Below are 13,137 nucleotides of genomic sequence, written 5' to 3' on the forward strand. Positions count from 1 at the left end.
GGCCATGCTGGAGGATGTTGCAGGCAGCAGAACGTTCTCCACCGCGTCTCCAGACTGTCACGTCTGTCAAATGTGCTCAGTGTGCCCCTGCTTTCATCTGTGAAGAGCACAGGGCGCCAGTGGCGAATTTGCCAATCTTGGTGTTCTCTGGCAAATGTCAAACGTCCTGCACGGTGTTGGACTGTAAGCACAACCCCCACCTGTTGACGTTGGGTCCTCATACCACCCTCATGGAGTCTGTTTCTGACCGTTTGAGCAGACACATGCACATTTGTGGCCTGCTGGAGGTCATTTTGCAGGGCTCTGGCAGTGCTCCTCCTGTTCCTCCTTGCACAAAGGCGGAGGTAGCGGTCCTGCTGCTGGGTTGTTGCCCTCCTACGGCCTCCTCCACGTCTCCTGATGTACTGGCCTGTCTCCTGGTAGCGCCTCCATGCTCTGGACACTACGCTGACAGACACAGCAATCCTTCTTGCCACAGCTCGCACTGATGTGCCATCCTGGATGAGCTGCACTACCTGAGCCACTTGTGTGGGTTGTAGACTCCGTCTCATGCTACCACTAGAGTGCAAGCACCACCAGCATTCAAAAGTGACAATAACATCAGCCAGAAAGCATAGGAACTGAGAAGTGGTCTGTGGTCACCACCTGCAGAACCACTCCTTTATTGGGGGTGTCTTGCTAATTGCCTATAATTTCCACCTGTTGTCTATCCCATTTGCATAACAGCATGTGAAATTGATTGTCACTCAGTGTTGCTTCCTAAGTGGACAGTTTGATTTCACAGAAGTGTGATTGACTTGGAGATACATTGTGTTGTTTAAGTGTTCCCTTTATTTTTTTGAGCAGTGTATATATATATATATATACACACACACTAGTCCTAAAGCCCGTTGACACGGGCCATTTTTTGCAGTACAGCGGTCCCACCCCTTGCGCTCTCTCCCTCCCCCTCTCTTTTGCTCTCTCTCCCCCCTCTCTTTTGCTCTCCCCCCTCTCTTTTGCTCTCTCCCCCTCTCTTTTGAGCTCTCTCCCCCCTCTCTTTTGAGCTCTCTCCCCCCTCTCTTTTGCGCTCTCTCTCCCTTGTCTTTTTTTGCGCTCTCTCTCCCCCATCTCTTTTGTGCTTTCTCCACCCCCTCTCTCACTCCCCTCTCTTTTGCGCTCTCTCTCCCCCCTCTCTTTTGCGCTCTCTCTCTCCCCCCTCTCTTTTGTGCTCTCTCTCTCCCCCTCTCTTTTGCACTCTCTCTCCCCCTCTCTTTTGCGCTCTCTCTCTCTCCCTCTCTTTTGCGCTCTCTCTCTCTCCCTCTCTTTTGCGCTCTCTCTCTCTCCCTCTCTTTTGCGCTCTCTCTCCGCCCCTCTCTTTTGCGCTCTCTCTCCGCCCTCTCTTTTGCGCGCTCTCTCCCCCTCTCTTTTGCGCTCTCTCTCCGCCCTCTCTTTTGCGCTCTCTCCCCCCCCTCTCTTTTGCGCTCTCCCCCCTCTCTTTTGCGCTCTCCCCCCTCTCTTTTGCGCTCTCTCTCTCCCCCCTCTCTTTTGCGCTCTCTCTCTCCCCCCTCTCTTTTGCGCTCTCTCTCTCCCCCCTCTCTTTTGCGATATCTCTCTCTATTCCCCTCTCTATTGCGTGCTCTCTCTCTCTCCCCTCTCTTTAGCGCTCTCTCTCCCCCCTCTTTTTTTGCGCTCTCTCTCACCCCCTCTCCTTTGCGCTCTCTCTCCCCATCTCTTTTGCGCTCCCTCTCCCCCTCTCTTTTGCGCTCTTCCCCCTCTCTTTTGTGCTCACTCTCTCCCCCCTGTTTTGCGCTCTCTCTCCCCCCTCTCTGTTGCGCTCTCTCTTCCCCCTCTCTTTTGAGCTCTCTCTCCCCCTCTCTTTTGCGCTCTCTCCCCCTCTCTTTTGCGCTCTCTCCCCCTCTCTTTTGCGCTCTCTCCCCCTCTCTTTTGCGCTCTCTCCCCCTCTCTTTTGCGCTCTCTCCCCCCCCTCTCTTTTGCGCTCTCTCCCCCCTCTCTTTTGCGCTCTCTCTCCCCCTCTCTTTTGCCCTCTCTCCCACCTCTCTCTCCACCCCCTCTTTTGCGCTCTCTCTCCCCCCTCTCTTTTGCGCTCTCTCCCCCCTCTTTTGCTCTCTCTTTCCCCCCTCTTTTGCTCTCTCTCTCCCCCTCTCTTTTGCTCTCTCTCTTTCCCCCCCTCTCTCTCTTTCCCCCTTCTCTCTCTTTCCCCCCCCATCTCCCTCTCCTCTCTCCCCCCAATCTCTCTCTCTCTTTCCCCCTTCTCTCTCCCCCCCTCTCTCTATCACCCGGCCACGCCCCTTCATGGCCATTCACACCTGACCACGCCCCCTTCACGCCAAATTTAACGGCGGCCACGCCCATTTCTGCTGCAGATAAGCTAGGGACTCAAAGGCCAGTAGTGTTTGTCCTCGTGTTGTCTCTACTGCGCATGACAGCTTCGGACAAACACACTTGGCCTTTTATATAATAAGATATATATACACACACACACACACATATATATATATATATATATATATATATATTATATACTGTATATATACTGTATATATCAACAACTATAAAAGTACATGAAACACTTTGAGTCTGTAATTTATATATCTGTAGGAAAACTTATTTTATGGGTCTCCCTGTTTTAAGAATTGGAAGTCCACACTGCAACAATGCAAGTGATGGCAGAGTTTGGTCACTAAAAAACAACTGCAGCAAACAGAGTTAAGGTATTCCAAATGCTCTCACTTAGCTGGTATGTTAATTTATAGGAAAAGTAGATACAACTCTTACAATTAGTTTTCTGTCTTTGTATTGTTTTGCTGTGGCCCATTAGAGACTGCTATAAATGAGCAAATGAACTTATGGAACAATCACTGTGTAGAATGTTGCAGAGTCATAGTTCTGAATGCTACACTCTATGCTCTATGTTAAATTACAGGAAAAGCAGAAAATATCAATAAAAAGGGTACATTACAAAAATGTTTTTAGCAAAACATAATTAAAGGGACAGACTACTTTTTTATTGTTTAAAAAGATAGATAACACATTTACTAACCATTCCCCAGCTTTGCACAACCAACATCATTATGTTAATATACTTTTTACCTGTATGTTAGCCTGCTTCTAAGCCCCTGCAGACTGCCCCTTGTCTCAGTGCTTTTTATTAGCTTTTACAATCTTGCAAAAAAGCTTGATAGTGCTAGTTCATGTGTGCCATATAGATAACATTATGCTCACTCCCTTACACTACAGCCAGACAGTGCTAGTTCATGTGTGCCATATAGATAACATTATGCTCACTCCCTTACACTACAGACAGACAGTGCTAGTTCATGTGCGTCATATAGATAACATTGTGCTCACTCCCTTACACTACAGCCAGACAGTGCTAGTTCATGTGTCATATAGATAACACTGTGCTCACTCCCATGCACTACAGCCAGACAGTGCTAGTTCATGTGTGTCATATAGATAACATTGAGCTCACTCCTGTGAACTAGAGCCAGACAAGTGCTAGTTCATGTGTGCTATGTAGATAACATTGTGCTCACTCCTGTGGAGAATGATAATGGTTATACAAGAACCAGCACTGATTGGCTAAAATGCAAGATTGTAAAAAGAACTGAGATAAGGGGCAGCCTGCAGAGGGTTAGATACAAGGTAATCATAGAGGTAAAAAGTATATTATAATAATTAGTGTTAATAATTTTCAAGTAGACTGTCCCTTTAACATTTTACTGGGTCCAATGCCCCTTGTAATCAGATCATGTACAGTCATCAACAAATACATTGTGAGTTAACCCGACTGAAATAATCAGCCGTCACATACCCCAAGCTTCTGACGTGATAAACAATCCTCTGTGCTTAGCTTGACATAGAAGAGCCCAGGAAACACAAACAGGAGACAGGTTGATGTTGTGGATCCTAAGTAGGAATGGAAGATGTTTTTTTACAGGAATTTCATTGTACAATAAAATTACACAGATACTGTATCACCAACTTACCCACCACACCGAATACGTTGCTTATGTCCGGCACATATATCGCAAGCACCACAATTATTATATTTAGTCCCAATGTTACCAAAATGTGACGCAAGTAAGAAATTCTTGAACTGGAGAAAAACAGCAGCATGAATGCTTTCCGTGCCTAAAATAAGAAAACACAATATGAAGGTGTGAGAGAAGAATGAGAAACAGCAGACACGTATACAGGAGGGTGTGAGAGAAGAATGAGAAACAGCAGACACGTATACAGGAGGGTGTGAGAGAAGAATGAGAAACAGCAGACACATATACAGGAGGGTGTGAGAGATGAATGAGAAACAGCAGACACATATACAGGAGGGTGTGAGAGACGAACGAGAAACAGCAGACACATATACAGGAGGGTGTGAGAGATGAATGAGAAACAGCAGACACATATACAGGAGGGTGTGAGAGAAGAATGAGAAACAGCAGACACATATACAGGAGGGTGTGAGAGATGAATGAGAAACAGCAGACACATATACAGGAGGGTGTGAGAGATGAATGAGAAACAGCAGACACGTATACAGGAGAGTGTGAGAGATGAATGAGGAACAGCAGACCCATATACAGGAGGGTGTGAGAGAAGAATGAGAAACAGCAGACACATATACAGGAGGGTGTGAGAGAAGAATGAGAAACAGCAGACACATATACAGGAGGGTGTGAGAGATGAATGAGGAACAGCAGACACATATACAGGAGGGTGTGAGAGAAGAATGAGAAACAGCAGACACATATACAGGAGGGTGTGAGAGAAGAATGAGAAACAGCAGACACATATACAGGAGGGTGTGAGAGAAGAATGAGAAACAGCAGACACATATACAGGAGGGTGTGAGAGATGAACAAGAAACAGCAGACACATATACAGGAGGGTGTGAGAGATGAACAAGAAACAGCAGACACATATACAGGAGGGTGTGAGAGAAGAATGAGAAACAGCAGACACGTATACAGGAGGGTGTGAGAGAAGAATGAGAAACAGCAGACACATATACAGGAGGGTGTGAGAGAAGAATGAGAAACAGCAGACACATATACAGGAGGGTGTGAGAGATGAATGAGAAACAGCAGACACATATACAGGAGGGTGTGAGAGATGAATGAGAAACAGCAGACACATATACAGGAGGGTGTGAGAGATGAATGAGAAACAGCAGACACATATACAGGAGGGTGTGAGAGATGAATGAGAAACAGCAGACACATATACAGGAAGGTGTGAGAGAAGAATGAGAAACAGCAGACACATATACAGGAGGGTGTGAGAGATGAATGAGAAACAGCAGGCACATATACAGGAGGGTGTGAGAGATGAACAAGGAACAGCAGACACATATACAGGAGGGTGTGAGACATGAATGAGGAACAGCAGAAACACATAGATGAGGGTGTGAGAGATGAATGGGGAACAGCAGAAACACACAGAGGAGGGTGTGAGAGATGAATGAGGAACAGCAGAAACACAAAGAGGAGGGTGTGAGAGATGAACGAGGAACAGGAGAAACACCAAGAGGAGGGTGTGAGAGATGAATGAGGAAAAGCAGTAACACACAGAGGAGGGTGTGAGAGATGAATAAGGAACAGCAGAAACACACAGGGGAGGGTGTGAGAGATGAATAAGGAACAGCAGAAACACACAGGGGAGGGTGTGAGAGATGAATGAGGAACAGCAGAAAGACAAAGAGGAGGGTGTGAGAGATGAATGAGGAACAGCAGAAATACACAGGGGAGGGTGTGAGAGATGAATGAGGAACAGCAGAAACACAAAGAGGAGGATGTGAGAGATGAATGAGGAAAAGCAGAAACACACAGAGAAGGGTGATATCCTGTTTGAAAGCCTGGTCACAAAGATGATATCCGTTTGAAAGCCTGGTCAGGAAGGCACTTTCCCATTTGAAAGCCTGGTCAGGAAGGCATTTTCATGTTTGAAAACACAGACAGGAAGGCACTTTCAAGTCTGAAAGTCTGGTCGGGAAGGCACTTTTCTGTTTGAAAGGTTGGTCAGGAAGGAACTTTTCTGTTTGAAAGGCTGGTCAGGAAGGCACTTTCCCATTTGAAAGCCCGGTCACGGAGGCACTTTCCCATTTGAAAGTCTAGTCACAAAGACGCATTCCCATTTGAAAGCCCGGTCAGGAAGGCACTTTCCCGCTTGAAGGCCTGGTCATGAAGGTGATATCCCATTTGAAAGCCCAGTCAGAAAGGCACTTTCCCGTTTGAAAGCCTGGTCATGAAGGCACTTTCCTGTTTGAAAGCCAGTCACAAAGGCATATTCCCATTTGAAAGCCAGGACAGAAAGGCACATTCGTAAGGTGATTTCCCGTTTGAAGGCCTGGTCATGAAGGTAATATCCCATTTTAAAGCCTGGTCATGAAGGCACTTTACCGTTTGAAAGCCCGGTCATGAAGGCACTTTACCATTTGAAAGCCAGGACACAAAGACACATTCCTACGGTGATTTCCGTTTGAAAGCTTGGTTAGGAAGGCACTTTCCCAGTTGATAGCCCAGTCAGGAAGGTACTTTCCTGTTTCAAAGCCTGTGTACAAAGGCACATTCCTATTTGAAAGCCCGGTCACAAAAGTGATATCCTGTTAGAAAGCACAGTCAGAAAGGCATTTTCCCGTTTGAAAGCCCTGTCAGGAAGGCACTTTCCCATTTGAATGCCTGGTTAGGAAGACACTTTCCCGTTTGAAAGCCCGGTCAGAAAGGCATTATACTGTTTGCACAACATTTTTGCAGCTATGCTACAGGTTCATGGTTTAAAGTGTTAGAACTGTTAAAATCCCGCTTTAGAAGGTGAGATAAGAAGCGGCCACTTCTAATAGAAACATGTAGTGTTCTTCTTGATTTCAGATGTATATCTCAACAAAAACAGAATTTATGCTTACCTGATAAACTACTTTCTCCAACGGTGTGTCCGGTCCACGGCGTCATCCATAACTTGTGGGAATATTCTCTTCCCCAACAGGAAATGGCAAAGAGCACAGCAAAAGCTGTCCATATAGTCCCTCCCAGGCTCCGCCCCCCCAGTCATTCGACCGACGGTTAGGAGAAAAAAAGGAGAAACTATAGGGTGCCGTGGTGACTGTAGTGTATAGAGAAAGACATTTTTCAAACCTGATTAAAAAACCAGGGCGGGCCGTGGACCGGACACACCGTTGGAGAAAGTAATTTATCAGGTAAGCATAAATTCTGTTTTCTCCAACATTGGTGTGTCCGGTCCACGGAGTCATCCATAACTTGTGGGAACCAATACCAAAGCTTTAGGACACGGATGAAGGGAGGGAACAAATCAGGTTACCTAAACAGAAGGCACCACGGCTTGCAAAACCTTTCTCCCAAAAATAGCCTCCGAAGAAGCAAAAGTATCAAATTTGAAGAATTTGGCAAAAGTGTGCAGAGAAGACCAAGTCGCTGCCTTACATATCTGATCAACAGAAGCCTCGTTCTTAAAGGCCCATGTGGAAGCCACAGCCCTGGTAGAGTGAGCTGTGATTCGTTCAGGAGGCTGCCGTCCGGCAGTCTCATAAGCCAATCGGATGATGCTTTTCAGCCAGAAAGAAAGAGAGGTAGCAGTAGCTTTTTGTCCTCTCCTCTTACCGGAATAAACGACAAACAAAGAAGAAGTTTGTCTGAAATCCTTTGTTGCTTCTAAATAGAACTTTAAAGCACGAACTACATCTAAATTGTGTAACAAACGTTCCTTCTTTGAAACTGGATTCAGACACAAAGAAGGAACAACTATTTCCTGGTTAATATTCTTGTTGGAAACAACTTTTGGAAGAAAACTAGGCTTGGTACGCAAAACCACCTTATCTGAATGAAACACCAGATTGGGTGGATCACACTGCAAAGCAGATAATTCAGAAACTCTTCTAGCAGAAGAAATAGCAACCAAAAACAGAACTTTCCAAGATAATAACTTGATATCTATGGAATGTAAGGGTTCAAACGGAACCCCTTGAAGAACTGAAAGAACTAAATTTAGACTCCAGGGAGGAGTCAAAGGTCTGTAAACAGGCTTGATCCTGACCAAAGCCTGTACAAAAGCTTGAACATCTGGCACAGCTGCCAGTCGTTTTTGTAACAAGACAGATAGAGCAGAAATCTGTCCTTTTAGAGAACTCGCTGACAATCCCTTATCCAAACCCTCTTGGAGAAAGGAGAGGATCCTGGGAATTTTAATCTTACTCCATGAGAATCCCTTGGATTCACACCAACAGATATATCTTTTCCATATTTTATGGTAAATCTTTCTAGTCACAGGTTTTCTGGCTTGGACCAGAGTATCTATCACTGAATCCGAAAACCCGCGCTTGGATAAAATCAAGCGTTCAATTTCCAAGCAGTCAGCTGCAGAGAAACTAGATTTGGATGTTCGAATGGACCTTGTACTAGAAGATCCTGTCTCAAAGGTAGCTTCCATGGTGGAGCCGATGACATATTCACCAGGTCTGCATACCAAGTCCTGCGTGGCCACGCAGGAGCTATCAGAATCACCGAGGCCTTCTCCTGTTTGATCCTGGCTACCAGCCTGGGAAGGAGAGGGAACGGTGGAAACGCATAAGCTAGGTTGAAGGACCAAGGGGCCCCTAATGCATCCACTAGAGTCGCCTTGGGATCCCTGGATCTGGACCCGTAGCAAGGAACCTTGAAGTTCTGACGAGACGCCATCAGATCCATGTCTGGAATGCCCCATAATTGAGTCAACTGGGCAAACACCTCCGGGTGAAGTTCCCACTCCCCCGGATGGAAAGTCTGACGACTAAGATAATCCGCCTCCCAGTTGTCTACTCCTGGGATGTGGATTGCAGATAGGTGGCAGGAGTGATCCTCCGCCCATTTGATGAATTCTGTCCATGACTTCCTCATACGGAGTCTCCCTACTGAGCGACTTTTCTAGTTCTTCGAACCAGAACCACGCCGCCGTAGTGACAGGAATAATACACGAAATAGGTTGAAGGAGGTAACCTTGCTGTACAAAAATCTTTTTAAGCAAACCCTCCAATTTTTTATCCATAGGATCTTTGAAAGCACAATTGTCCTCAATAGGAATGGTCGTGCGTTTGGCTAGTGTAGAAACCGCCCCCTCGACCTTAGGGACTGTTTGCCATAAGTCTTTTCTGGGGTCGACCATAGGGAATAATTTCTTGAATATAGGAGGAGGGACAAAAGGTATGCCTGGCTTCTCCCACTCCTTATTCACTATGTCCGCCACCCGTTTGGGAATCGGAAAAGCATCAGGGTGCACCGGGACCTCAAGGAACTTGTCCATCTTGCACAATTTTTCTGGGATGACCAGATTGTCACAATCATCCAGAGTAGATAGCACCTCCTTAAGTAAAGCGCGGAGATGCTCTAATTTAAATTTAAATGATTTAAAAAAATCAGGTTCTGCCTGCTGAGAAATTCTTCCTGTATCAGAAATTTCCCCGTCTGACAAAACCTCCCTCATTGCCACTATTTGTGACAGTACTGTCCTTACTTTGTTTGGACGCTATGGCACAATTATCACACATATTTGAAGGGGGAGTCACATTGGCTTCCATACATACAGAACATGATCTATCTGAAGGCACAGACATGTTAAACAGGCTTAAACTGGTTAATAAAGCACAAAAACCGTTTTAAAACAAAACCGTTACTGTCTCTTTAAATTTTAAACAGGGCACACTTTATTACTGAATATGTGAAAAACTATGAAGGAATTATCCAATCTTTACCAAATTTTCACCACAGTGTCCTAATGCATTCAAAGTATTGCACCCCAAATTTCAAGCTGTTAACCCTTAAAATGTGGAAACCGGAGCCGTTTTTAATTTTAACCCCCTTACAGTCCCAGCCTCAGCCTTTGCTGCGACTTCACCAATCCCAGGGGGGTATACGATACCAAATGAAGCCTTCTAGGAACTTTTTCAGTGAATTCCAGACCCTCACACATGCAGCTGCAAGTACTGTTCTCAAAAGTAACTGCGCAGTAATGGCGCGAAAATGAGGCTCTGCCTACTACAGAGAAAGGCCCTTCCTGACTGGGAAGGTGTCTTAACAAGTGCCTGCCGCAAAAAAAACGTTCCCTAAAGTTATAAAAGTGTGAAATTCAACTTCAAACTGCATATAATACCTAAATAAAGCAATCGATTTAGCCCATAAAAGTGTCTACCAGTTTATAGCCCATAATAAGCCCTTTATTCTGTTTGAGACTAAGAAAATGGCTTACCGATCCCCATGAGGGAAAAATGACAGCCTTCCAGCATTACACAGTCTTGTTAGAAAAATGGCTAGTCATACCTTGAGCAGAAAAGTCTGCAAACTGTTCCCCCCAACTGAAGTTCTCTCAGCTCAACAGTCCTGTGTGGGAACAGCAATCGATTTTAGTTACTGCTGCTAAAATCATACTCCTCTTATAAACAGAACTCTTCATCTCTTTCTGTTTCAGAGTAAATAGTACATACCAGCACTATTTTAAAATAACAAACTCTTGATAGAAGAATAAAAAACTACAACTAAACACCACATACTCTTCACCATCTCCGTGGAGATGCTACTTGTTCAGAGCGGCAAAGAGAATGACTGGGGGGGGCGGAACCTGGGAGAGACTATATGGACAGCTTTTGCTGTGCTCTTTGCCATTTCCTGTTGGGGAAGAGAATATTCCCATAAGTTATGGATGACGCCGTGGACCGGACACACCAATGTTGGAGAAATGTAAACAATGCTTTCTCAATGAAAATTTGGAAATGTTGAAAAAAAACCAATACAATTAAAAACTCGCCAGTATACCCATCATCCCTATTTACAAACGGCATTCATACTGTTTACCAGTTAACAGGATGGAATCGCATTGCAATAGGCAATGTGTATTTCCCTTACACACTGTACAAAGAGGTTAATAAAAAAACAAAACTGTAATGTACATTAATAGCTATAAAAGAACGTTTGTATATGTCAGTTTAAGTACTTATCAACCAAAAACACATTTTCTGGAACTTTTCTATTGTAAACTTTTTCAGTAGCGGCTGGTATCCACTTTGTATTGTAATCACTTGAAAAACATGCTGCCCATCTTGGCTGAAAGTGAGTTATTGGGAGCCAATATCAGAAAGATTGGAATTAATCCCTCAGTTTTTGTATTTTTTATGAATGTAGAGAGACAGGTGAATTTATAGATAAGGCTATGGCAAAACTAAACCAAATTAAAGAGAAACCTTCCTAATAATTTTGGAAATTAAAAAAAAACAAATGTAAAACCACACACAAGTGCAAACTGCATTTTTAATTCTAAATTAACAAATTTTATATTAACAGGCTACATTAACAAGTTATTTAAGATCAATTTTAAATTAACATTGGGTTATATTGATATCAAATATTGAAGACCAGCTTTAAACTATGTTACTTTAGAGCTATATAAAATTAGGCAGGCATTTCCATTTTTGCACCAATCAGATTTATTTTTGAGATTCGGCGTATGCATTGTTTTGGGTACCGGCTCAGACAAAAAAAGACAGATGTAGACAGAAAGGCCACATAAGATTCTAAATTGGTTATATGACCCCTAAATATAGATTTATTAACAAAAAAGGAAGCCTAGACCCTTTTTCATATAAAAAATATATGATATAAAACTAGAGAATTTAGAAGTTTGAAAATTAGAAATTGTATTGAGAATAAAAGTCAATTTTTATGCAAGGTTTAAACATGTGTATCAACACATTTTGCCTGTGTATGTTACGGACCAAGAGATTGCTTCTCTTAGTGATGCCATAAAAAATGGAAAACTGCTGTCTAAACAGTGTAGTAGATAGAGCACCTTGTTGGTGAACTGAACTTCACCGACTTTAGAATCCTGCAAAGCCAGCAGCATTTTTTTTATAACCCAGAAAACATAAAAGAGTACAATATATGCGAATATGCTTCAGAACTCTCCTGACAGTCAAAGGGTTAGAGTATTGATCTATAATTAATTGAACAATAAAGTCAAAATTAAACTTTTGTGATTCAGATAGAGCACACAATTGTAAACAACTTCCCAGTTGACGTCCATTATCAAAATGTGCACAATCATTTATATCCCCACTATCTGAGTCACCAGCTCCTACTGAGCATGTGCAAGAGTTCACAGTATATATAAGTATATGCAATTTGTGATTGGCTGATGTCTCTCACATGATATAGAGGGAAGGAAATTTGTCAGAAAAAAATCTACTTCATATTTAAAATTCAGACTAAGTTCTACTGCATTTTCTTTTTATTAAGTATTTTTTAAATTCAATTCTACTGTATTAAATGGTTCCTTAATTAACACAAATTTGGAATAGCATGTATTTAGGGGTCTAGCCTGTAGCCACCTGGTCAGTGTCATAGCAAGGCCGGTAATCAATGAACTAAAGTACATTTTTTTTTTTACTTACAGGAAAGTGTATGAGAGGGACAGTCAAGAGAACAGCAAGCAATATGAAGAGTCTGACTGTCACAATGAGATTGTCTTTAGGTAGGTACTGGCTGTAGGTCTGCAGCAGTTCAGAGCCCACTTTGTCTATAAAAAAAACAAAACAAAACATTACATTACTATAAGGTCAACAAATGGTATAACGATGGATATAGGTATATTTACATGCACCAGGAGGCTACAGACCACAGGTAAAATCAGATCTCATAATTTTATCACTGTGTACACACCCACACTTTGTGTCCCTCTCTGCAACGGGCAGCTGTGGTGCTGATCGTTGGTGGCGTGGGAGGGTAAGGCGGGTTGGTGGCCCATCACTGTAGGGGGTTGACAGGTGGACGGGAGGGAACGCTACGCTACAGAAAAAAAACTCTGAGAGCAGCAGGGAGGGGGGAGGGAGGGAGAGGAGGATCATACAGTGGAGGTGGGATTACAGGTTAGGAAATCGATCTAGGAGGGATATATCTCTGCTATTTCTAAACAAAGGGGATCCTAGATAAGCTTTTACAACCATTTGTGTCATGATTGCACAAGCTGTTTGTAAATAATTTCAGGGAGAAACCTAAAGTCTGTGAAAAGTTAAAAAAAAATTGTATTTGATAGCATTTGGCGGTGAAATGGTAGCATGAAATATACCAAAATGGGCCTAGATATAGTATTAAAGGGACA

At 43.5% G+C, this 13,137-nt stretch overlaps 1 protein-coding gene across 1 annotated transcript in view; it reads right to left on the bottom strand.

Annotated features, from left to right (window-relative positions):
* Positions 1 to 13,137, bottom strand: part of LOC128651978 (probable sodium-coupled neutral amino acid transporter 6) — a 95,189-nt gene that overhangs the window by 33,969 nt on the left and 48,083 nt on the right. The window contains exons 5-7 of the mRNA XM_053704937.1: positions 12,431 to 12,555; positions 3,993 to 4,137; positions 3,818 to 3,912 (exon numbers count right to left, since the gene is read on the bottom strand). Of these exons, the coding sequence (XP_053560912.1) occupies positions 3,818 to 3,912; positions 3,993 to 4,137; positions 12,431 to 12,555 (365 nt within the window). The remainder of the gene's footprint in view (positions 1 to 3,817; positions 3,913 to 3,992; positions 4,138 to 12,430; positions 12,556 to 13,137) is intronic.

The sequence above is a fragment of the Bombina bombina genome, chromosome 1 (genome assembly GCF_027579735.1).
Source record: "Bombina bombina isolate aBomBom1 chromosome 1, aBomBom1.pri, whole genome shotgun sequence".
Lineage (NCBI taxonomy): Eukaryota > Metazoa > Chordata > Amphibia > Anura > Bombinatoridae > Bombina > Bombina bombina.